The sequence below is a fragment of the Neopsephotus bourkii genome, unplaced genomic scaffold (genome assembly GCF_033783945.1).
Source record: "Neopsephotus bourkii isolate Nb327-2 ecotype Australia unplaced genomic scaffold, CSIRO-AGI_Nbou_v1 NB_52, whole genome shotgun sequence".
In the NCBI taxonomy this organism is placed as follows: domain Eukaryota; kingdom Metazoa; phylum Chordata; class Aves; order Psittaciformes; family Psittacidae; genus Neopsephotus; species Neopsephotus bourkii.
In genome coordinates, this window is record NW_026900569.1 from 1,012,825 (window position 1) to 1,037,730 (window position 24,906).

General features: G+C 43.6%; 1 protein-coding gene across 8 annotated transcripts in view; it reads right to left on the reverse strand.

The window, feature by feature from the left end:
• AFF4 (ALF transcription elongation factor 4) overlaps nt 1-24,906 on the reverse strand; it is a 49,331-nt gene that overhangs the window by 7,497 nt on the left and 16,928 nt on the right. For 6 of the 8 annotated variants that reach the window (XM_061347856.1, XM_061347846.1, XM_061347875.1 and 3 more), the window contains 14 exons: nt 22,989-23,115; nt 21,007-21,798; nt 19,588-19,632; nt 18,663-18,749; nt 13,794-13,830; nt 12,290-12,338; nt 10,992-11,012; nt 10,402-10,456; nt 9,418-9,455; nt 8,905-9,067; nt 7,492-8,409; nt 5,832-5,920; nt 3,454-3,691; nt 1,232-1,329 (listed from right to left, as the gene is read on the reverse strand). In XM_061347856.1, the coding sequence (XP_061203840.1) occupies nt 1,232-1,329; nt 3,454-3,691; nt 5,832-5,920; nt 7,492-8,409; nt 8,905-9,067; nt 9,418-9,455; nt 10,402-10,456; nt 10,992-11,012; nt 12,290-12,338; nt 13,794-13,830; nt 18,663-18,749; nt 19,588-19,632; nt 21,007-21,798; nt 22,989-23,115 (2,757 nt within the window). The remainder of the gene's footprint in view (nt 1-1,231; nt 1,330-3,453; nt 3,692-5,831; nt 5,921-7,491; nt 8,410-8,904; nt 9,068-9,417; nt 9,456-10,401; nt 10,457-10,991; nt 11,013-12,289; nt 12,339-13,793; nt 13,831-18,662; nt 18,750-19,587; nt 19,633-21,006; nt 21,799-22,988; nt 23,116-24,906) is intronic. The other 2 variants (XM_061347865.1, XM_061347901.1) reach the window with 2 other exon arrangements.

Here is a 24,906-nt window from a genome sequence, read left to right on the forward strand (position 1 = left end):
GTACGGTTAGCTATAGTATTGTAAAAAATAGCTTAAAGTCAATTCTCTAGCTTCAGGTAATTCAAAGCAGCATTTCAAGCAAGTTAACAAATGTGACTTTGTTAAATTTACTGCATTTGACACTCAAGCAAACCAAACCCCTGACCAACAACAGGGGCAGGGAAGGAAAAACCACAACACTTGAGGACAAATTCACCCAGTGCCTCCAGGACTGGCATTACTGAGGCTGTGAAAGAGAAATTATGATAGTAGTACAGAACAGCTGCATTCAGGTGTGAACTGCTTTTGCTTAGCCTCCCAGAGCAATCAAAGCTAAATGACTTCCACACCTAGATGAGCAGAAGACAACCATAAAAGTGCAATTATACATTTCAATATATTAGCTTATTACCTAGGAGATGATTCAAGTCTGAAATCAATTCTCCCATCCACACTATCTTATAGTCAAAGAATTAAAGATATTTGAAATCAATGTTTTTAATAGTCCACTTACAGGAAACTGAGGGAATTAAAAAGCAACAGTTAATACTAAAAACATTCTATACCTACAAAATTAGCTCCAATAGTTCTAGGCCCAAGAAATCCTAAAACGCCTCAAGTCAAAACTATAAGGTTCTACCATGTCACCATTCCAAAGCACAATGACCATTCCTCGGAGGGTGCTCTTGTTAGCACTTCCTATACTTCAATTCACATTTGGAATTCATTTTTTAAGGAAGTTTGATGTTATCTCAATTTCTCATCCCTGTTTTGTCCTGGAATAATTGAAAAACCCCCATAAACTCTTTTGCCCTAAATGAATGACAGTGTAGCTCAAATCACCAAAGTCACTTAATTCCTTTTTCTTTCTGTAAGGAACAGCTATGAGGAGAAAAGCACTGAGCAGCAGAGAGGTAGCAGCAGTGTCCTGGTAAGGTGAAAAGGACACATCAGCATTTAAACCAAGAAGAGCCCTGAGCTATTTAAGTCTATTGCATGGTCCTCTAATGCTCGGCAGGAATGTGCAGGGCAGGCTACAGTTCCTCCTCAAGGACTGTGCTGTCTGCCAAGGCACTGGCCCGGAGAGCAGGCAGGCAAGCGCAGCACTGCAGGAACAACACAGAGCTCCCCAGGGTAGGAGTGTGGACCTAAGGTCTTTTGTGAAGCAAGACAACAGCTCTTCTCCACAGGGAGCTGGCCATGCTCCACGCCTCGGCCCCACAAAGGGAGAGGCACCTTCTGCTGTTCTTACCTATCATCAAAAACAAGTTTTGCTCTTCTTGACTTGGAGCTCTCTGCAGACTGAGCAGACACGGGAGGGCAGCTGGATGAATTGTTCAGGATCTTTTCCTGAAAGGAAAATTGGTGCCAAGGAATAAATGCAAAGATCAGTTACACCTTCTTTGCCTTCAAGAACAGCATCTGTTGTATACATTCCTCCCATGATTTCATACATTATATGCAATAAGGTCAGTTTTGCAGCTGGTTCAGCTGCCATTCACCACACACAGCAACACAGCTTCCACGGGGCTTTCACCTACTGCTGGCACAGAGGCTATAACCAAACTCTTCAGTCTAACACACCAGGGGATGTCCATTAGAAGAAAGAACACAGCCAAGGCCTTCTAGATACACCCAGGCCAGGAAATGCTTGCTTAAATCTCCCATGTCTCTGTTCCCAAGTCCTGGATTTCCACTCTAGCAAAGAGCTGATGATTATTATTTATGATTTCTCCTATCAATGATACACTCAGCTGAACGTCTTTGCCTTGGAAAAAGAGTATTTTGGAAGAATAAGCATCATCATCAGGGAGAAAAGTAGCTGTCTTCACAACACCCTGCCCTTGTTCCTCTAAATTATGGCTCAACATGACATTTCAGGCTGAAGACTGGACACTAGAAACGTGCTATGAATCAAAAGTGAACCCATTTTTATTTGCTAAACAATAAAAAAGAACCTCCCCAGCTTCATATGTATTTTCTGCTCTTGATTTATCATGACCAAAGGCCATCTATATAGATGTATTTCATAACTTACATTTATCAGATTATTGCTTATCAGAAGGATCCTGGAGTTACAAGGCACCAGACTGGCACAGCGATGTGCTATCTGCCATTGTAATGTAGAAACAGCAATGAAACATGCAATGCAATGCAATGCAGGAGGAGTACTTACTACTTGACTAAGTAGGCATGACTAAGCATACGTGAGGAATAAAATGATAAACATCTCACACATTAACTGCTGGCTTCAGGACATTTTCTATGCTGACAAATAAAGGGCAAAGCCTCAGCCTGTAAGGTAAAGGCACTATCTGCAGCTCCTGGAAGTGCCTTATGCAGCCACAGATGAGCACAGCCCTGCCAGGCTCCTCCGATCCCACCGCACTGCCACTGGCACTAACACAGCATCTCCCAGTTCAGATATTCAGGAGCTCCACCCTGATGACTAAGTTGCTTTCTGCCATCACTAATGTCTATTTGCTGCTTCACTCCTCCCCAAATCAATTCTCTTTCCTGAGCATTGTTAGGTTTTGCTTCTGAGCTTTCCCATTGCAAATCCAGCTACTGAGCTTTAGCAGCTCCTTCAGCTGCTGGAGTTTCTGCAGCCCATCAAAGGCCCTGGGGCTTTGCTGCAGAGAGCTTGGAGGCAGCCACACCAGCACCTGCAGCACACACTGGAATCACACAGAAAGGTGAAATCCTCCCAGTTAAACACTGTGCTCAAAACTGGTTATACAACAGGAACTGCGCATCACAGGTATTCAACAATACACTCTCAGATGGCTTCACAGGGTAAATTCTATCCAGTTCTACATTATTTATATACTGACCAACAAGCACATTAAATTTAGTGACCTAAAAGTATAATTTTCCTACAATATTTTTAAATTCCATCACACTGAAATATCTCCCTAACCTAAATCTCTTAAAACCATTTTCTGCACCATCTTTATTTGTAACCACGTTTTCTGCACTCCAACCACAGCCAGTGCTGCATATTCCCAACCTGGAGTTAAAATAATCTTTCTGTGGTCCCACAGTGTCATGAAATGAGAGCTACAGCTTCACACCCTAGCACTGAGAGTGGACTGAGCTCCTGCTCTCTATAAAAATCAGGACAAGCTCTGTATCTGCTCCAATGAAACAAGAGTAACCTCGTTCTTCCATTTACCATTGGGTAAGCAGCTTTCCGGTGATACTTCTTACGAACAGATTCAACAATACAGAAGCAGCACCAGTAATCAGAAGATGATTAAACACATTTGGTAGGAATAAGCATTAGTATTCCACAATCTCTCCCAAATCGTCTTCTGATTTATAGACTTCCAAAGTACTCAAGCACTAGGGCAGGACACAATGCACATTCAAAACCAACTGCATTTAACTGGAACTGCAAATTGTTGTTTAGATCACACTGAGCATCTCAAACTGCAATGCAAAGCAAGAGGCATGTACAGGAAAGCCCTTTACCTTGGTTTCTTTAGCACTGCTAGAACCCTTGCCCTCTGTTTTCTTCTGTTTGGAAGATGAGCTGCCTTTACTGCCACCACTGCCTTCCTTGCCAAGGTTGCTGCTGGACTTCAGGGACGAGGACTGACTGACCGTCCTCTTCCGGGAGCCATGCTCTTGCTTGGCATCTTTCTGCAGGACTGGGGCAGCAGGAGACGGCAGCAAATCCTTCTCTTTAATAGCACTTGGCTTTGAGGACCTGGACCAAAGGAACAAATTCAGCTTTGGGGTTTCTTTCCTTAAAAAACCCCCAAAATGAAACCAGCCAACCCCCCCCCCAAAAAACAACAACAAAACCCCTTTTCTTTATTATTTTGAATACATCTATTACTTAAAACTGATACATTTTTTAAACGAAGCAGATTTGTATTGTTCAACCTGGCAAAGCAGATATGGAGGGAAAGAAAGAGACTAATCATCCCAGTGAGTAGGTTCCTATGAAGCCAAAGCGAACTCGCTTCCCCCATCTCATTTGTTCTGACCTGAACACACAGCAGACAAGTTCTAACCATAAAAAACCACACCCCTCCAAGAGTTCTCCATAAAACATCCACCCTGAACACTTGGGATGTAAGGAATGGATGCCAGCGTTAGCGCCAGGCTGTCTGTTCCCGCCTCATCATCTAACAGCTCAGATAGAAGATGGTCCAGATAAATGGTCTCTGGAACCCAGGCACCTGGAAAGCTTTCTCATTGCAGCCTTTCAGTACACTCTTACTTGGCTGCTGAGGGCTAATGTTGGCTATTCCAGGCTTCCCATAGTAATTGTTTCTACTGATTACCTTTGTAAGATTATAGAGTTTCATTTTGTTCTACGTCCTTCAGATAACTGCACTGGCAGTCAAGTATCAGAAATAACAGGTAAAAAAGCATAATCAAGCATTCACTTATTCTGCATCTGTTTCCTAACAAATAGTAAGACACTGTTTAATTCAGAATGGGCAAACAAGCTTTCTAGCATCTGATGTGCTGCAGCTTCTCACATTATTTGTAATTTGGCCATTACTCGCTATACAGAAACATTTTCCATGACACAATTATATCAGTTTTCAGCCACTTGATCTGAAACAGCAGCTTGAAAAGGCAGTGGAAAAAACCCTTATTTTCTCCTGTGGAGCAACACTGACCAAGAAATACACAGCCTAACAGCAAGTCCAAAAAGCATGGGAATTTACAGACATAGCAAACAACTGAAGGAGGATTAAACAACATTATTGAGGTGTTAATTCTGCATTACTTTGCTTCTGTGTAACTCACACTTGCCTTAGCTAATCTCTCAAGCAAACGTGAGGCTAAATCCATGGATCCAAATCTCAAAGCCATCAGCTTCCCATGCAATGCAGTGTGCTGGTTTTAGCTTGGAAAGTTACTTTTCTTCCTAGGTGCTTTGGATTTAGTATGGGAATAACACTGATAACACACGGGTATTTCAGCTGTTGCTAAGTGTTTACACCAAGTCAAGGACTTTGCAGCTTCTCATGCCCCAGCAGTGAGGAGGCTGCAGGCACAAGAGGCCAGGAGGGGATCCAGCCAGGACAGGAGGCCAAAGGAACATCCCAGACCATATCACACCATGCCCAGTCTAGAAACTGGGGGGAGAATTGTTTGGGGAGACCCCAATCACTGCTTGGGGATGAGCTGGGCATCAGTCAGCAGGTGGTGAGCTCCTTCTTGTGCATCCCTTGGTTGGTTGTTTTGCCTTGAGTTTTACTTCTCTTTCCCTTTTGGTTATTCCCCTTTTCATTACAATTATTAGTATTTTACTTTATTTCAATTAATAAACTTCCCAATTCTCCTCCCCATCGCACTGGGGGATTGCAATGAGCAAGCAGCTGCCTGGTACTTATCTGCCAGCTGGGGTCAAACCACATTTAAGCCAGTTAAGTACTTTACTTGCAGTTTACACTTGCTAAATGGAGAATTATCAGAGTGGGTAATTTAAAAGCACAGATTTTGCAAGATCAAAAAGCTGGGTTTTGCTGGAAATCTGCAGACACAGCTGATTTCTAAAACAAAACAACCTCCAGCTGTATATTAGAGTAAAACCGGGAAGCATTGATTCCATAAGACACCAATCCTTCACGTGAGCGGTTACCTCACTTCTGTTAAGTAAAACAACTGTCTATGGTCAATGGTTTTGGTTATGGAAATTAATTTCCACCAACTTCTAGGAGAAACTCTGAATTCTGTCTGAAGGGTAAGAAACAATGCAATGTTACCAACTGCTTCATCATGTGGAAACATGTAGTGGGAGGAGGCAAGGAGGAGAAGGGAGAAGACAGGCACCCTTCTTCATCACCCCGAGCCCTCAATGGTAAAAACACAGCTGAGATACTCACTCCCTGCTGCTGGAAGTCTTGTGTCCTGATGGAGCTTTTTCTTCCAGTTTTGTTTTCTTGCTTTCACTGGCTCTGTTCTCATCGTCGTTCTGAGTAAAGCAAACAAGAAATAGATCCAGGCAAAGGTCCACAGTTACAGCCTCACTGACAGTGGCAAGGTTGCATAAAGAGACTTAATTTAGCAGGTGTTTTGCAGTGTACAAGATAGGTACAGATGACAAGGATATGCTCTACAGCATCTACTCCGTAGCAAATATTAGACCAGACCCCAATACTGGAACATAACTGAAAGCAAAGCCTGGATTCTGAATTCCCAACCTGCATAAAAGAATCAGCAGCCAAGCTGTTCATTTTAATACAAGCATGTTATTACCATGAACTACTGGAAGTACCAACGCAGTGAATAAAGGTCTCCTTGAAAACAAACATCCCAGTAAGCGGCCGAGTTTTCATAGGCTGCTCAGTAGGAAAACTGCTTTAACTGAAATTATCCATCTCCTCTGGAGACTCAAATAACTCTCTGAATGGTATCACAGAAACATGGAACCATGGAATGTTTGGGCTTGGAAGGGACCTTAAAGCTCCTCCGGTTCCAACCCCTGCCACAGGCAGGGACCCCTTCCACTGGAGCAGCTTGCTCCAAGCCCCTGTGTCCAACCTGGCCTTGAGCACTGCCAGGGATGGGGCAGGCACAGCTTCTCTGGGCACCCTGTGCCAGCACCTCAGCACCCTCACAGGGAAGAACACAACCACGTAATCCTTTGATTCCAGGTGTCAACAGTCTCACAACCACTCACAAATCCCTGTCAAAATGAAATATTCAGGATGAAATCCCATTTCTGATCCAGGCTGCACAGTGCTGACTGCATGGAAACCAGGAACCTGTAAACATTTATTGGATCACTGAGTCCCTCTGACGGGTCTGCTCTTTATACAGACTGTCTATTGAGGTTTCTAAAAGCAGTTTAAGATGACACTGCCAACTTCTCACCATTCCCACCCTCAAGAGTATCACTTCTATTCAGCTCCCCATCGATTCCTGTGCATTCACTGCCCCCAGGTATCCCTGCTGTTTATTTATAGGTGAAAAGATGAAATGCTTTTTTGCAAAATATTAAGTATCATTATGGAGAGATTCCTCTGCTCCCAGTAGAGCAGCACCCCTGAGATCAGTTTCTGCTGCAGCCATGCCCCAGGCCCATTTCTGCCCCATCCCTTGTCCTGGCACTATGCAGCTGCATGATTCACTGGCTCACAGAGCTGATCCAGCTGAGAACTACCTTTTTCTTGGCCAGGTAAATTTTCCATTGGATCAGCTTCCTGAGGTGGCCTGCAGTGCAACAGGGGCTGTGCCAGATCAAGTGGAGGCATGAGAGGGCAGGATGCAGCACCCACAGGTACAGAAGCTGTGCTACCTCCATGAGCTCCAGCTGCAAGTGCAACCTTCTCCCTTCCCCTTTTCACTCCAAAGGAAAATCCCACCAGTCTCTACCACCACAGGGATGATCCATGTGTTCTACACAACACAAAACCATCTCCTAAACTGCTCAGTCACCGCACTGAGGTACGAACTGCATTACTAGGCTATGTGTGTGAGACACCAGCAGCGATGCCCCAAGGGGCTGAGGCACAGGCAAATCTCACCCTACAAAATCATCACCTGCTTGTGTTTCCTTTTGCCTTTTGTAGAACTCTTGTCAGACGGCTGCTTCTGGGATTCTCTCGTGTGCTTCTCTGGCACGGGTTTCTTTTCCACTTTGGGTGCGTCAGCATCCTTGTAAGGCTTCCCTGGTATTCTTGATAAGAGGCTCAGGTCAATCTTCACAATGAGGGGGTACCTTTCATCAGGATCACTGAGTGGTGAAAGAAGCTCTTTCTCTTCCATAGGAGAGAACATTCTTTGCCGAAAAAAGCTGTCATCCTCCTCCATGGAAGATTTAACAGGAGTCCTATTGCTCTCAGAATATTTGGGTGTTTGTGAGGAAGGAGGCAGGCTCTCGTTTTCATCTGAATCAGAGGATGAGGTATCTGTTTCTATGAATTCCCTGGATTTCTGGGCAGATTTGCTTGAAGCCTTGTATTTCTTTTTCTCTGTTGTAGGCCGGGGGGAAGATTTGGGCTCTTTCTTTATATTGGGTTTTCTGGAGCCTTTTGTGGCTGCCTTATGCCTGTTGGAAGGGATATTTGTTGCCATGTCTACTGGGGTTTCACTTTCTATTTTAAGACCTCCTCTAGGCTCCTCAACAGATGTCTTTTCTGCTTTCTTGGGCTGCTTTTTACCTACAGTCCTCCTCTGTGTGGAGCTGTCACTCTGGGCAGGTGATTTCTGCCTGCCACGACTGCCCTCCGAGCCCTTTTGGGTGGGTTTGGAATCGCGCCCCGGTGTAGAGGAAATGGAATCCTTGGATCCACTTTGATCAGTGTATCCGCTCCCTGTGCCCTGATCCCGTCCCTCCTTTTTATAGCCTTGGGAAGATGGAATATTGCTGTCCACGGAAGAAGCTGGTGATACTTTGTGTGAATTGACTTTGTTCAACCAGTTATCCAGTTGCCACTTGTTTGTTGGTGGTGGCTCTGGCTAAAAAAACAAGCAAAAACCCCAGTGTTAAATAAAGTATTTCACATTTCTCCCATCTTTCCCATGGCACAGCTGTAAGATGCTGCAGGCCAAGCAAGAGATACACCAGAATAACAGAGATAAACAAGGAATGAGATAGAGGTTCATGAATACAGGTATAAATAACAGCTCTTCCCTTCCTCTGGAGCAGCTGCTAGCAACAGGCAGTATTTGCTGCCATGGCTTTCCACACTAAGAGCCTGCAGCTTCTTAGGGTGCTGTTACCATATCTGACTTCTGCTCCCCAACAGGTAATTGGTGGCAAAAAGCACCTCAAATTCAAACCTCAAATGTGTGCTTATACAGAGAATTGTCACTATATCCAACCACAGGTGCTTCAGCAAAAGAACAGCTTATCTTGAAAACAATCCCTGATTTTAGTACTCTTTTCTGCTTCTAAAACTCAGGATTAATGCCCAGCCAATGAAGAGAGCCCAAATCCATGTCAAACTGTACCTCGGGGGATGCGCTCTGGGATGGTTCATTAGCTTCACTGTCACTGGAACTGCTTTCACTTTCAGAGTCAGATCCTGAACTGCTTTCAGATCCACTATGGCTGCTCGAGTCATCCCGTGAATTATCTGCTCCTTCACTGTTATGCTGTGAAGGTTCAGAGTTACTGAAACCAAAAATGAGGGAAAATTAACAAACACCACCCAAGGCACAAACAGATCCCAGAATTCGTGCATTAGAAATAATAAAATGTAGTATTTTAATCAACATTTATGAGAAAACTCAACATAACTGCGCACAGCTCACACTGGAACAAACACCAGTCTTTGTTTCCCCCCTTCCCAAAGCGGTTAGTGTAGTTAGCAGCATCTATGCTATTTAATCACCGATTCAATTCTAACTGCCTTTTGCTTTAATACAAGATGAAACCCAGACATGAATCTAGAAGTCAGGAGCGCTGACAGTGCTGAACATCAGCACTCTGCTCTCCCTGTGCAGTGCAGCAGGAATGCCTACCTTCCAGGTGTGCTCCTTGGCACTGTCTTATCGCAGTCCTGCAATCAAGGAAAGGAGCATGAAACTTCCAGAAGTTATTTAGGATTGTACATACACTTCAGTTGCAAAGCATCAATTTAGAGCCTTTACAGCATCTTAATTCAGTGCTTGCTGCAGTGTAAATTTGTCTGCATTTTCCTTCTACAGAAAACCAGAGTTATTTTCTCCAAGTTCTCACCATAAATCTATCATCTGGGAGTCCCATATATTCTGACTGCAGTTCTAAGAGCTCCTATTTCCACCACTCAATACATTTTCATCTTTTTTGAATGAGATGGTTCAACGTTTTACAACATATCCCCAAATGCCAGAGTAGCAGGAATTAACCAACTGAATGTACGACCTCAGGGTCTTCCACATGAAGAAGATCAAGTACTAGAGCTGGGAACAGGTAGCAAAAGAGCAGGAGAGGAGTGTGGCTCATTGCAGGGTAGCACAGACCTTCCAGGGACTTTTCACTTAGCTAAATGCCATTTCTGGCAGAAGCTGCACCAAGTTAGTATTGACAAAGAGGAGAAAAGAGACTTTCAACAAAATAAAGGTGCTGCTATATACTCCTGGTTACAGATACAGCATCCCTTATTATCCCAAGGTCAGTCCCAAGCTACTAATGTGCAGAGAAGTTTATACCATGTACTCTTTAGCTGAAGTGGCAGAGTATCAAAGGTTCTACCTTTGAATGGTGGGACACCCCATATGTTTAAAGCACACTATTGGCATTTTATGCTCAGAGAAAGCCCACCTGAAATCAGTAAAAGAAGATTTTCTAAATCCAAGCATACTGTTTCCACAAAACAGGTAATTTTCCCCAAGTTCACATTTAGGAGGTTTGTCTAAAAACATTCTATTTGGTTTTTAATCATAAACCTCCTCTTAAGCCGCCCAGTTTGCTGGTGGAATATTGAACACTGCTCTATTTCAGAAGCTCTGATTGAAGGAACATACCTGCTCTCCATCGCTGTCTTCGCTACTGCTAAGTTTTAAGTCATCTTTCAACATACTAAGTAAAAGAGAGAAAGTGAGACAAGTTTTTCCATGTACTTTAATTACTTTCAAAGCATTCTTCTATATTTCAACATGCTATTGTTTATACTACAGAGCAGGCTGCGTGGGTGAAATCCACAAGACACCATTCTAGCATTTAACGTTCAAGAATGGTGAGTTCAGTCATTCTTTGGAGAAGAACAAGGATTCTGGGACTGAGACTCCTCAGTCCATTCTGTTCAATTCAGAAAGGAAATTTGACACAATTTACTGATGCAGGAGGAGTTAACTTACAGACAATGGCCAGGAATATTGTTTTAAATAGAATGAAGAAGGCTAACACTAGGGGCTGTTTCCTGTCTCATGGCAACACTGCGACTGTTGTAAGCCATAATTACTATTATTCAAAGCCATCATTATTGATGGTAGTCATACATGCACACACTGTTTCACAACACAAAATAGGTGAACGCACTGAAAACACCAAGCAAGACTACAGGGCTTTTGTACTTATTGAAACCCCCTTGGATTACAGAAGCGAAACATCTTACTCTGTCTGGTTCGATTCGCATCTGGAAAAAGAAAAGGAGAAAGGATTAGAAGTGCAACACATCCGAGGTTCACAGCCCAGCTGCTCTGCTGGTGATCTGAAAAGGAACACCAGCCTCTAGCATCTGCTTCTGAAATGTTTCATTGCTATCCCTCTACAAAAGATGCATCTCTCCCCTTTTTAAAGTTGTTTTGACCAGATCACAACCACTGAGGGGGTTTTATTGATTTTAAACTGGATGTCACAGGAAACATCATCTCAGCTTTCTTCCTGCGCATCCCAGTCCAACACCAATTCTTATTCTCACAGCCCCCAGCTTTGGGAACAGCACAGTTCCTTTTTGGTCTATACTGTTGTGACAGAAGCAAAGCCAAATGGTGAACTTGTATTTCCACCACTCCTTGAACTGGCTGCAGGTGAGCATCTTAAGCAAACTGACTGTATGTCTACAGTAACTGAGGGGGGTTCTTTTTGTTCTGTTTCCTTCTCATAGGCTTTTTAATCTTGCTAACTCTGTAACATGCGCACAGACAAGCAGAACTAGACTTCATCTGTGGCTGCATCACAACAAATGCTAATTCAGTTTTCGGAATCTACAAACGCTCTCCTTAAACATACAACCAGCTGCTAATCATTGATTTTCATTGCCGTATTTGTTTGGAAACAATCTTTTAACAGCTTGTATTGATTCCCAGGTGTGAGAAAGGTGCACTACACCCATCTAGAATATTCCACCTGCCTTTTTAACTCCAGTTCACGATTGACAAAGTAAAACATTGGGTCTGTGTGTTACTAATGGAAATGTCTGTCAGTTCAGACACTGAGCAGAACAAACTCAACTAGATCCCAAACACACTTTCCTGTCTCCTCCAGTACAAACCAGTTCCCACCCTGTCTATCTGTGCTGTTACCACAAGCTGCTTCCAGCTGACAGCTCTGCAATGCACACGTTTAGGAAGTCCAGCCCCATCCTGCCCATTCCTACGTGCTGACACCATTGCGGCTCCCAAGCTGACTCTAAGGTCCACACTCTCACACATTTATCCTGACAACTGACAAGAAGCCAGGGGAATGGAGAGGCAGCACAGGGTGTGTGTTACTCACTCCAGTGAGCAATACTTGGTCTAATGTCCCAGAAAATGGCTGCTTAACCATGATCCCCTTTTTGTGCCAGTCAAGCAGAAGTATGTGAAAGTGTCTGTGCAAGAGCTGACACATCCTAGTGAAAGAAACTGCTATTGTCCAAGTCTGTTAAGATCCGACTATTGCTTGTGAAAGGTTTTCTCAGCAGCCACTTACGCTTTGGACTGGTGACCATTGGATGTTTTCGATGAAGGATTATAACGTTCTAGAAGAAGAAAAAGAAGAAAGGCAACGTGAAAACTCAGCCAGCAAAACAAGGCACTGCAAAGCTGCCAAGAGGATACAGACAGAGAGAAACCAGGAAGAGCTGACTAGACAGGAGAAAGTAGTAACTAACTGACACAAGGTACAATCTCCAACAGACCAAAAGGAACAGAGAAGTGAGTGGATACAGAGACAAAATACTAAATACAGCAAATGTGAATCAAGAAACTCTAGAAAATGATGTAAATCATTGTTTTCTGAACCAACACACAATTTGTTATTGATGGTGTGAAAGCTGTTTTGTTTCTATCAAGATTAATTTGTTGCCTTCGACATGCAGGATACAGGATGTAAACCAGCCTGTCCCTTTGCAGCTTGTCAGTAAGTGACCAATCTTTACATCCAGAAATCAAAGTCAGAAGTCAGTTCTTAAAGCAGGAATACATTCGGATGTGATCTGCTTTTTGGGTTGGGGCTTTTTTCCTTCCCTTTTCTTTAGTTCTGGCAAATAGGTAAAGGTAGAACAGAAACTAGAACTGGGGCTGTCAAAAGCTTCCCAGAGAATTCAAACAGGAGTTGAAAACTGGTGCTGGGTTTTGATTAACTTTGCCTCGTTGCTCACAGCCCTAAAGATCAGTTGCTCCTCTAACGAAGTCTATGGTTTAGGATTCTGGATTTGAGTTCTTTCCTTAATTTCCCATGGTAATAGGTGTTCAGATTAAGCTGCATGGGAATATCTAAGAACAAATCATTCCTCTGTTACTATTTAATCTGTTTAATCACTTCCAGAGGAAATGGAAAGACTTTTGGAAGGGAACAGCGCAAATCTAATTCAATTTTACCTGGTAGTTACCTGTGCTGTTATTAACTCCAGTAATATCCAAAACAACGATAAGAGAACTTAAAGCTGCTTTTGTCTGAAATCTGAAAATGCATTTTGGGGCATGAAATTCAATGTTATTACTGAGCCTATCACTGTGTGAGTTCCTCTCCAGTCCTCGCTTTTGCTTTTAAAACAACAGAGTGAAAACAAACAGCGAGGCTGCAATGTAAGCACCAGCCCTATCTCGGTTTCCAGCGTATCTCCAAGCAGGCAGCTGGTTTCTTTACAGGGTGTTTTGGTTTAGGACTCCGCTATTTTCAGTCCCATGAAGCACAGAGGGAGGCGTTTTCCCCAGGATTAGAACAAACGACAAATTAAACCCACTGTTTTTTCCCTAGAAGACAATAACAACCTTGCAACTCAGTTACAGCTTTCTAGGTCACAACAGAACCGTGACACAGAAGCAAGCAATTGTTCAAGAGGTTAAAACCTGAGAAAGTAACGAAACTCTTAACTTCGACTCCATCCCAACACCAGTCTGGAAAGTCTCATTCCCTAAAGAGCAGGAGGTGCTGAGAAAAGTGAATCACAACCAAAACACTGAACATATTACAGGAAGTTTCATATACTTACTCTGCTCCCCCGTGCCAAAACTGGGCTGCTGAGACTCCTAAGGGAATAAAAGATCACAAGTGGGTTTTCACTGGGAATTTTAACACATCAAAAGCCATGCTGGAAGCAAGCTGCTCTTTCAACCCAAAGGATGGCACCCAACCCCTGCAGAAAACACCCAGCAATACAGGAGGGATTTGCTATCTGGGCCCCAGCACCTCTCACCAGCCCTCATGGGAAGGAGCACTTCCAACTCCTCTTCCTCAGCACAGCTTTCCCACTTGCTGAGCTTTAAGAAGGGCCACATGCAGTTGTATTAGATGACAGCCAAAACACCAAAACCCCTATGTAATGTCCATAAACCCCATCCTCATGTATGTTTGCACAGAGAGGAGCTCTTCAGTGGCTTTTTCTTTATCTTTCTTATACACAGACAAGCTTTGCTCCTGGTTTTATGTATTTTCACCTAACTCCAAGCCAGTCCTGGCAAACGCAGCCCAGCAGAGCTGGCTGCCATGTCATTCCTCCCTGCAAAGGCCACGTCTTCATGTGACTGCACAAGTCACTTGTACAGAAGCCAGTAAACAAGGACATGCAGCTTCCTTTGGTATATAATGAACCTGTTACCTGTAAATCAAGCCATGGAAGATAAAGCCTTGCGAACGTTAGCACTTGTGTAATTGCTTTCTGAAACCCTACAATACTGTTTCAACAAACAAACACACAGAGGCTACCGAGTTACTGAAAACCTACTTCTAGGCTCGAGTGCCCTTTTAAAATAGGACCTTCCTGACCTCATTTTAAAATGAGGACAAATGTTGGCCCCATAAATCTAACTCGCAAATCTTTGGCTCAATTCATGATGTTATACACACACTTCTTGCTTAAATGCTCTGGCAGTGGCAAATCAGAACTGCAACTCAACAATGAATCCCAGGATTTGTGGTAAAGCTGTGACCCAGTTTTCCCAACCAGCCGAGGCAGTGACATGCAGCAGTTACGGGCACAGTTTACAGAATTTGGCTTTTTAAACACACAAAAGCTTTCTCTGCACAGCAAAGCTCACTTGGGTATTTCTTGTTTCCCTCAGCTTTTTAATTCAAGCGTGACAGCAGTTGCAAAAATGCACTCAAGTAGTTTGTTGATAGGGAACTTGTTTGGGAGCTTTCCTTGTAATAAGGGGTTGCAAATGCCTCTAATCTTTACTAACTGAAAGGAAGGGGCAATGAAAGTAAAATCAACCTGCAAAGTGAAGCGGCTTGGAGAGAAGCCTTGGGACTTCAATGGAAAGCAACAGCAACACTTCCTTCAGAATAAAACCTGATTGTCACCCATTACATAGGTACAAAGAGTGAAAGCACGATTCCCTGACTGCCTTTTCCCACTGTCACCTTAGAGAAGTTGACAAGCTCCAAGTCAAAAAAGAGGTTAAGACCACACGGTGGTCAAACCCCACATCTATGGAGCACAGGAGGAGGAACGGGCCCCGCTCCTACCAGCACATGTATCAGGAACCCTGCAGCAAACACCTGCCTAATTGCTCGCTGGAGTCAACTTCCCATTTCTAAGGCACAGAGCAGCCTTTCAGTGAAGTGCGCTTTAACGAGGTGTTATGTTGAGATGTGCAACTTTTTCCAACTCTCTCGCCATCCATTCTGCCTTTGAATAAATATTTCTTTAAGAAACTCAGAGATTCAAAAAAATAAAAAAGCTCTCCTTTCAACTCCAGTTATTTATAGCTGCACGTTCTGAAGGCCTGCTTCACAAAGACGACATTAAAAACAACTTAAAGGAAGGAAACCCTTTTAACCAAAGTATAATAGACTGCTGAGGTTCGACAGGGAAGACACTTAAGCAGGAAACAAAAACGGACACAAGAACTGTGGAGAGAAAAGCGTTGGCCAATGGGACAGGATGGCCGTGGGGTACCAAGCTCTCATTTGCAGGTTACCAGCTTGGCCGGAGCCCCAGTTTCCATTTAATGCTTGAAATCTGAGGTCAGGTCTCATTTCTGTTTCTCAGACGTTCCTGTACTGCAGCAGTTTGAGGCCTCTGCAGTAACTCCAACAAGGAGCAGGCACTGAATAAACCCGGAGACAGGGTCCTCATCTCCAGAGATTCCTACAGGTCACTGCTCGGGTCTGCAGGGACAAAACCTTGCCAATCCTCTCACATTGCTTTGAAACATACAACTTCCACCCTCTAAAATAGCTTGGTTTAACCTATCTTACAAACATGCCCATGTCTCTGGAGGTTTTCACTGCGAGCCCACGGCTTAATAAAGTTGCACAGGACAAAATGATAGCATTGGGTCACCGGTAACACTTTTTATCAAGACTCAGGAATCTCCATTTTCTGCAGAAACCCTCCCCTGACCTATTTTCATGAAGTTTCATCTCCTGATTCAAAGACTTCCTGACAACTGTTAGATATATTTATAGTAACCAGAGAGGCCCCAGTCAGTTCCTTCAAGCTACTCACTATCTACACACAGGGAAAACGATCCTATCCCAACAGTCTTAGCAGCAAATTGACTGCTTCACCAAAGGGAGCTGAATTCTGCGTGCAGGCAAAACACACCAAACTTCAGCCCACAAGAGGAATGCTGTGAAATACTTGAGCACATTACTTGCCAATGAAGTGAGTGCAGTATCACAGAGAATGAGCTTGCCCCAAACAGTACTGCTGGATTAAAGCAAACCACTGTCCTGTTTTGCTTTCTGAATCCTGCTCTGGGTCCAGACTGCACAAGCCTATGGCTCACTAACTCACTGGAATCCTGCAAAGATGCTGCTGCCAAGAATGACAGAGGGGAAAGGCAGAGGAAATTATAGGCTTTGGATACTGGGAGAGAATCTGACAGAGCTCCATGGCTAAGATGTGCAGCCACAAAATGAAAAAGCTGGCGCAAAGTCAGAAGACTCCGAGGAGCCATAAATGGAATTCCTTGCACACGGGGTGAAGCTGCACAATCCGGGTGGATCGCTTCAAAACCCCACAACCTACCTTTTTCGTTCAAACATTAACAACACCGTGCAGTCTTACGTAGCTTCTCTCTGCATCACAGAGACACGTTTATCGCTGCACACCTCCTTTCTTCCCAAACTGAGGCAAATACCAGAGAAACGCAGGCAAAAGCAGTTCTAGCAAATGTACTGAAAGGAGAGTGAAGGGGAGCATTTCCCTGAAGGTTCAGGAATAAATAGCCAAAGCAGTGAAGTACCTTTGTCAATGAGGAAAGATGTGGAATTTCTTTCTTTTATAATAAAGGTTAAGAACTATTTCAAGTGCAGTTTTATGTCACACAGCAGCTAAACCCTGACTGAAGGTAATATATGCAAGATTAATATTGATCTACAGTTAAGAAAATAGACAAGGAGATTTATTTCCAGATAAGCCTTCAAAAGGAAGGCTGAGAACTCTATGGCTTGTTCTCCATTTTCAATTCATTGGAGAGAAGTGAGGAAGAGAGAATGTGCAATGCAAATGGTGATGACCCCAGGACTGCCCATAGTTCTGGGATATTACCCAGCACAGGAACATGAACTGTTTAACTGAGCACCAGCCTGTGGGAGTTTTGTGGATGTGCACTTAATGTGAGACCTGGAACCTTTGGCTGAAAGAAGCTGGTGTTGAAGCAGTCACATAAAACAATCGGTTCAGACAGATTACATTAAAGACCTCAATGAGAGAATCTTCCTAAAGTACCTTAGTGAACTGTTCTGTTTTGGGGAGTAATTTGCTTCCAAGAGGAAGCTGAGAGCAGCAAGCTATGCTCTAGAGCAGCAGTCTGGCCAGGAAAAGGGTAGTCTTAATTATTATGAAGACAAACAGTGTAATTTCTTCACTCTGAAGTTATGCCAAGTTAGGGGTGGAGTACCCCAATCCATGTCAGATATGTTGAGTCTGGAATAAAACTGTATTACTGAGTTCAATCCTGCTCTGGTAATCAGCAAATACAGGAAACAAACCATGAAGTCTTGGATGAGTCAGCTAGTGCAAGCTGAGCTGTGCTTGCAGAAGTCGCTACCCCCAGCTATCTGCCCTGCCTACCCAGCAGCTTCCAGGCGCTGCAGACGGCAGAGCTGGATTTGAAGGCAAAGCATTACCAGAGCCTGTGTGCTGGGAAACCCTGGAGCTGGGGCTGCTGACCCAGCCCTGGGGGAGGCAGCAAGCAGCCAGCAAGAGAACTCCTTCCTCAGAGGTGTCAGCTCCAGCAGGTCTCCTGGAAACGTGCCCTGTGCTGTCAACAGCAGCAAAGAACAACTGATTTCTCGTTAGAATTAATAGCTTAAACACATCAGTAGTTATTCAGTACACGGGAGGTTGGGGAGGGATCTTCGGGAAGAATCTGAAAATTTCTTTAGCAAAACATCTGATTTTTAAACTGTTCTAGTCATATTCTTGGTAACTGAAAACGTAAGACCTAACAGCACTACTAAAGGACTTCAAAATGATGAGGAAAATTCAGTTTATGCAGAAAAGTACATTGAAATTTCTTAGCATTTACTCTACCAGATGGAGACAAACATGCTTGCTTGGTTCGACACAAAATGGTGCAAAGATTCCCTACAGGGAAAAAGGCTCAATGGCATCTTCAAGCTTCACAAATATCCTGAAGAAGGCTTGAATTTATGAAACTAAAAGTAAAATGAAAGTTCTATTATTGACATCCCTGCTCACTGCTCTGGGTGTGTGAAGCAGAGAAAAACCAATGGCATTCTTCATAAGGCTACTGCTGACCGATGTTGTGAAGCAAGATAAAAGAGATACAAAGCACTGAAACAAAGCCAGAACTATAAAGAATTGAACTTAAGAGAGTTCCAAAACCCTGCTCTTTAACAAGAGTTAGTCTTTCAACAGCATTCAGCGTTTGGCTACAGCACTGACCTTTGTTGGAAAAGGAAATTTTGACGGTTCAGTTTTGCATGGTGTATGAATAGCAGTCAGTGGAGGAGGCCAAGAATGGGTCATCTCCTACAACCAGAACAAAAAAGGAAAGCTATTAACAAAAATTAAAGCAAAGATTTCAAGTTACAGTCTTGACTCAATTGGTAACCCTGCCTCTCCATTTCCAGCTCACTGTCCACACTTCACTGAGCTTTATTTGCTGAACAGGTAACAAAGATTCTGCACGTAAAGCTAAATTTTAAATTGCTATCTATGAGAACAGCGAGTCAAGACATAATAACAAGCAGAAAGCATAAATCAATAAAATGGATTGGCCTGAACATAAAATGCAGCAGAAGGCAGAGTCTGATCAATTCAGACTGTGAAGAGAACATGGAGGATGCAGGGGTAGAAAGAAGAATCCTAGGAAAGGGAAACCTATGAAGTTTGAGGAGAAAACGGGAAAATCAAATGCCTGAAGCAGGAAAGTGTTCTCTCAGGGTGTCTCCAAGGACCACGGAGTAGACACATGACATGAAGACTTGAGAAAATAACCCGGGTAGAAGAGAAGGGAAAGCTCTGCCATGGGTACCAAAAGAATGACTATAATCTGAAAGATATGAGGACTGTATTTTGGGGGAAGAAATGGGCAATTCTGGTTAACAGGGAGGTGGCCTGCAAGAACAGGAATGCAGTGAGGATATCCAGGAGATGATGTGCACACCCAGCATTGCCCAGAGCCCAGCTCCGCTTTCAGTCTTCCCCGGCCAACCTACGCTAGAGGAGTAATTGAAGAGCCCTCCTGTAACAATTTGCAGCCAAGTCGATTTAAAAGGCACTACTCAACTGCTGAGTACTTTCCACCTCCTTAGGAATATTTGTATTCTGAACAAATAAGTTAGGAACAAAAGCACAGAGGACTTACTTTTAGAATCTCATCCACGCAGCTCACCTCACCAGATGCTGATGCCTACAAATCAAAAGTCAGGGTTAACATCTCCTAAAGCAAATCTTCCTTAAAAGATTCCAGGGGCTAGAAACAGTTAAAAATAAACTTCAATCCTTGGCATGATTCATATGGACCCTAGATACAAACAGACCGTGCTAATTCTTTTCATCAACATTAATTTTAGTCTCTGATAGATCCATATTTTCCTGGTATGAGTCACAGCCAGTTATGAAAATCAAATACATGAGATCTCGAAAGCTGTGACAATATTCTCTTACTTTTCACTTGACAGTTAAAGAGATCACAGCCTGTCAGTGCTATTAAAAACTTGTGGAGAGAGAGGAAGGGGAATCATACAAAGCTTTCCATCATTTCCTGGAAGAAGCCAGGGGTAACATCTGAACTCAAATGCATGACCACGAACACACAGTCATGACGAACTGCATTACGAAGTCAAACAGAATCACAGCCTGAATCTTGAAACAGCAATAATTATGACACTATGAACCTCCTGCCCCCTGACCACTACAGGCAGAAGGGAGCAAAGCAACGACACCATTCACTGCACCAGCATTAGCATGTCAAGTCTTCACAAATAACAAAATAATTTCTTTTCCAATTCCCTTCCCCATGTCCTAGATCTTACTTCGCTATTTGTTGAAGTCCCAGGAAGGCTTTTCTCTAGCTCAATTCTCTACCATAATTCAAGCAGTTAAACAGGAGAGGCAATGACACTTCTATTAAGAAAGGCACTTTCCTTGTCAGTGAGCTGCACTCCGTCTGTGCCTTAACCACTCAAGAATTCCCAAGCTGCTAAAAGCTGCCAATCCAATAGTGTTTTGTATCCAGCATAACTGATAAAGGTTCTGAACCCTGGTCAATTCAGTGTGCTTTAGGGTTTGCTTATTTTCCCTAGGTGAAGGTTAATGATCGCATCTAGTAATTGTTACACACTTCAAAAGGAAACCTGATAGACACAGACAGTATCACCAGCCTAAGGCAACGTGGCTCCCAGAAACAACAACATAGGTATCTAACCTGGCAAAATAGTTATGAATATCCCACTATTTTACTAACTTCTGACTACAGAAATACTCTATGAAGATTAGCTTCTCTGCTAAGTCAGCCTTTCTCAATGTCTCAGAGCCTTTACTGAATAAAAAAATCAGAGTATCCACATGGAAGCAGCAGAAAGAAAATGCAATTACTTTTGTGCATTCCCCTGTTAAAATTCAGTTCTTCACTGCCTATGTTTAAGATGCTTCATGTAACAACAAACCCAGAGATTACTAAAAACTAAATCCTAGTTATGCAGATTGGGATTTTAAAGGAGCTGCAAAATCCCAGCCCAAAGGGACTCACATTCAAGAAGCCAGGAAACCAACAGCAGCTTACCTCTAGTGGCTGAGAAGGGATTTTCAGCTTGGTTAGATGTGCTTTGCTGTTAGGCTTCAGCTCATTCACCCCGCTGCTGTGAGTCTGGCTACTGTAGTGTTCAGAAGATAACTTTGGTTCCATGGATTCCTGCCCATCCATTGGCCTTACGTACGCTGTGGGTTTCTGCAACATTGAACTGGACTTGGACATTAGTGAAGGTGGAAAAGACTGATTAGAGTGTTGTCCACTCGAAAATGAGGGTACACGAGAGGGAGAGTCCCAGTTGGCATCAGGATCCCGGGGAGACTTGGAACGTTGATGTTCTTTACTGTGGTGATCACTTCCATGAGATCTCGAATGGCTGGAGCTCAACGAAGGAACAGCAGATGGTTTTCCAGGGCTGGAAGAACGTGGTTTGGAGTGTTCAGACCCATGCTGGCTTTTTTTGCGGCTGCTGCTGCTACTGTAGGAGTCACGGTCGTGCCTCTGGCCGCTGCTGCCGCTGTTATTGCCACTGCCGCGCTGAGCACTGTGCCCACTCTGTAAACCTGAGGACCGCTTCTGGGATTGTGAGGAAGTGCTAGGTGCTGGTCCTACAGGAGTCCATTTGCTGCTCTGATGGGAGCTGGGATTATGTCTCTGATCACCAAAGTAACTTTGGTTTGCTTTGTCATCTGGTGCTGATGGTACGGTTGGTTTGGGGATTCCAACAAGCTTTTGTACTGAGCGGTCTCCTATAAGATCATCCATTTCATCATAATTACCAAGCATGCTCTGAATCCGACTGGACAACTTGTCTTCCTTGCTGGTCTGCAGAAAGAATCGGAACAAACAATGCTTTTAAAAAGTCACAACTTCACGTTCAGTTCATCGATTTGACAGCTACTGCAGTTAAACTGAATTTCAGGGCTAAGATCATGGCTAATATCAGCCTTTTTCCGCCATTCTTTGTACAGCCCCATTTTAGTTCTTAAAGCAGTAATTTAACTCCCTAAAACGAAGGAAAATATGTACTTCAGCAGCAGGAGCAGCTGAAACAGCACTGATCACTGCTTCAAATACTGCACTGGTGAGCTAAATGCAAGTTTAGAAGCTATAGGTGCCTCCTGTTGCCTTAAAGACTATTTCTCTCTCAGAGAACACAGCAGTCCTAAAAGCTTTTAATTAACAGTAAAATAAAATCAGCTTAACCTCAGCTCTGTGTTGCATTTTTAATTGCTATTTATCCTGGCATAATTCTTGTTGCCAACAGTTGGAAGGGCTCTTTCTTACATAAGCAGTTTGGTTTCCAAATGAGGTACGCTGCACCACTACCCATGCATCCCAACCAGCTCCAGTTAACTTCATACGTGTGGGATTTGGTTATCAAGCACAGAATACCTAAATATAATGTGAAATGGTTCTTTTTTAGCTAGCCCAGATTTAGGTTATTTTTTCCAGCTCTGTTCAGCAAAGCAAGCCTGGGAGGAAACCCAGCACAGGCTTAAAGCTGTACAAGCTCAGGGTCAACTCCTTCAAAACAAACTGGAAAATCAGATCCAAACTCCTGGCCTACACTTACAGCTGATAACTCTGTCACACCAGGCATTTCAGCATCTAAAATTAACCTCCTATTTAAACATTCTCTTTCTGAACTTACCCAGGTCTGGGTTACATTGCCTGAAGGTTAGGAAGTTTAGCAACAGGCTAAGGCACCCCAAAAGCAGCAATTTGGTAGAACACAATAGACAGTTTAATTGTTCTGAATCACTGTGGCAAAAGCTGAAGGGGAAGAAATTTATGGGCTTATCATCCCTTTTCTCACTCCCTACAAAGCAGCCACCCCTTCGCAGATAAGACAGATACTAAATCTGCCAGCAGGGCTGGTTGGTAACCGTCCATCCTCGTTTTCAAGCCCTGCTTAAACAGTTGGTTGATGTGAGAGCTGTGGATCTAAAGAGACAACAGGTAAAAACGAATTCAGAATATGAGGTTGCTCTAGGAGCTGTGCACAAACTCACAACTTTGTAGGGTTCAGCAAAGAGAGGAGAGTTGGGAGGGAAGGCTTCTTCACCCTGCTGAATCTCTTGATTTCGCCTTTCCCTTTCTTTCATTCGCAGCACATTCCGGTCTTCACGGTTCATGTTGCTGCAGACAAACAGAGAATCGCTCATCACTGAAGGGAAGAGGAGGGATGGGAGAGCACAAGTGAGCCCCGGGACCTGCTCTGCCCAGAGACTCAATGGTCAGTGACCTCACTCCTGTCCAGGTTAAGGCACTTCATGCTTAGGGGAGCTGCAGCCCACAACCTGCAGCTCACAACTGACAGGGAAAGTTCATGCAGGAATACAAAGAGTGAAAAAACCTCGCAAAGTCCTCAGGCAAGAAGCCATTTCACCTGCTTGAATCATTTAGCTATCCCAGCCCACGCTGTACATCTCCCATTCATCTCCAAAGCACTTCTGCTCCTCCACATCCCCCAGATGTTCTCAATTTTACTCCCTTCTCCCCCCACCCATCCAGTGCCTGATTTCTGCTGTAGATTTAGTTTATTTTTGCTGCTGACATACATTCATTGGCACCCATTCACCCACAGCTCCTAACCTCAAGCTTTGATGTTGTTTCCAGGTCTCCCTTCCTCCCTACAGACCTTTCCACCCAAAGCAATAATTTCAGGGGAGCTCTGGCCATACTGCACATTCTGCCTTAGACCATACCGTGCTCTCCTACTGCAAAAATGCACATTAGAAACCTCCTTATTTCCCCTCTTATAAATCTTGCTCTGCAGTTTGGTCTTGCTGCTTAACAGAAACACGCCAAAGGGATGCACCACAATAAAAATAGAAAGCTGGAAAGGATTCCCTCTGAGCTTGATAAAGCGCTGGGACTTAGAGGAGTAAACACGATGCTACATCAGGTGGTACTGACTCTTTTAGCATGTGCTACACTTTGTATTGAGAGGTTTGTAAGTGTGCCTTTTACTGATCTGCAAGCACTATGGTAGGTGCTTCCAGGAAAGAAACAGATGTTCTTCCATAGAATTTGCAGTCTACAAGGAAAATATCCTCTGCTTAGAAAAGCACCGCTCTGTGGTTTCAGGCAGCTGCCTGATTACTTAAAGATCTATCTCTTTGCTCCAGCACGCCTTGGAGAGCTACACAAACCCAGTTATTCCATCCTGAACACCACTTCAGCCTATCAACCGGTTTCAAAACCATTAGTCTTGTCACCTTAATAACATTTTAGCCTCTTACTGTAATTCCTTACTCATTTGGCTTCATTTTGTCTATTACTCTGAATGGAGTGGCATCTAAGAGGATGCCAAAAAGGATAAACTCACAATAGCTCATGTAACTGCAAGCGAACATCAAGGCTGCCTCCTGAGAGAGACCCCTGTGCTGGAATGGGGTGAGCAAACTGCCCAGATCACTGTGATGTTAAAGGCCAACTTGTTCTAGAACTTGGAGGCTTTACAAGCTTATTCTTCACACTGCAGCCCAGTTTCTTCTACATGTAGGATTAAAACAGGGAAAAGATCTGATTTAATTCCGGATACTGACCAGTTAAAGCCAAGTGGAACAGCCTGAATCAATCCATTTTACTACGAAAGGCAAAATGCGAGGCAAGGAATAGGAGTAGCCTGTCTTCGAGCAGCTCACTGACTTCAGCACACTGTGAACTGCACGCAGCTATACACTAAGAATACAACATTAACCGAGAACTTTACACCTACATTCCACAAAGAGAGGGTTAAATATCAACAAAGGCCTTTGCTGTTTCTCACAGAGCCAAGCATCATCTTCCAAAATTCTATCAGCAATCACTGTAACTCTTGGGACTGAAGCAGAAACTGCTTGTGCCAAAACTGTCACATGAAAGGAGCAAAGATCCACTTGAGATTGGAGCTGGAGCGAAACCAGAGCTGATCTGGCTATACCT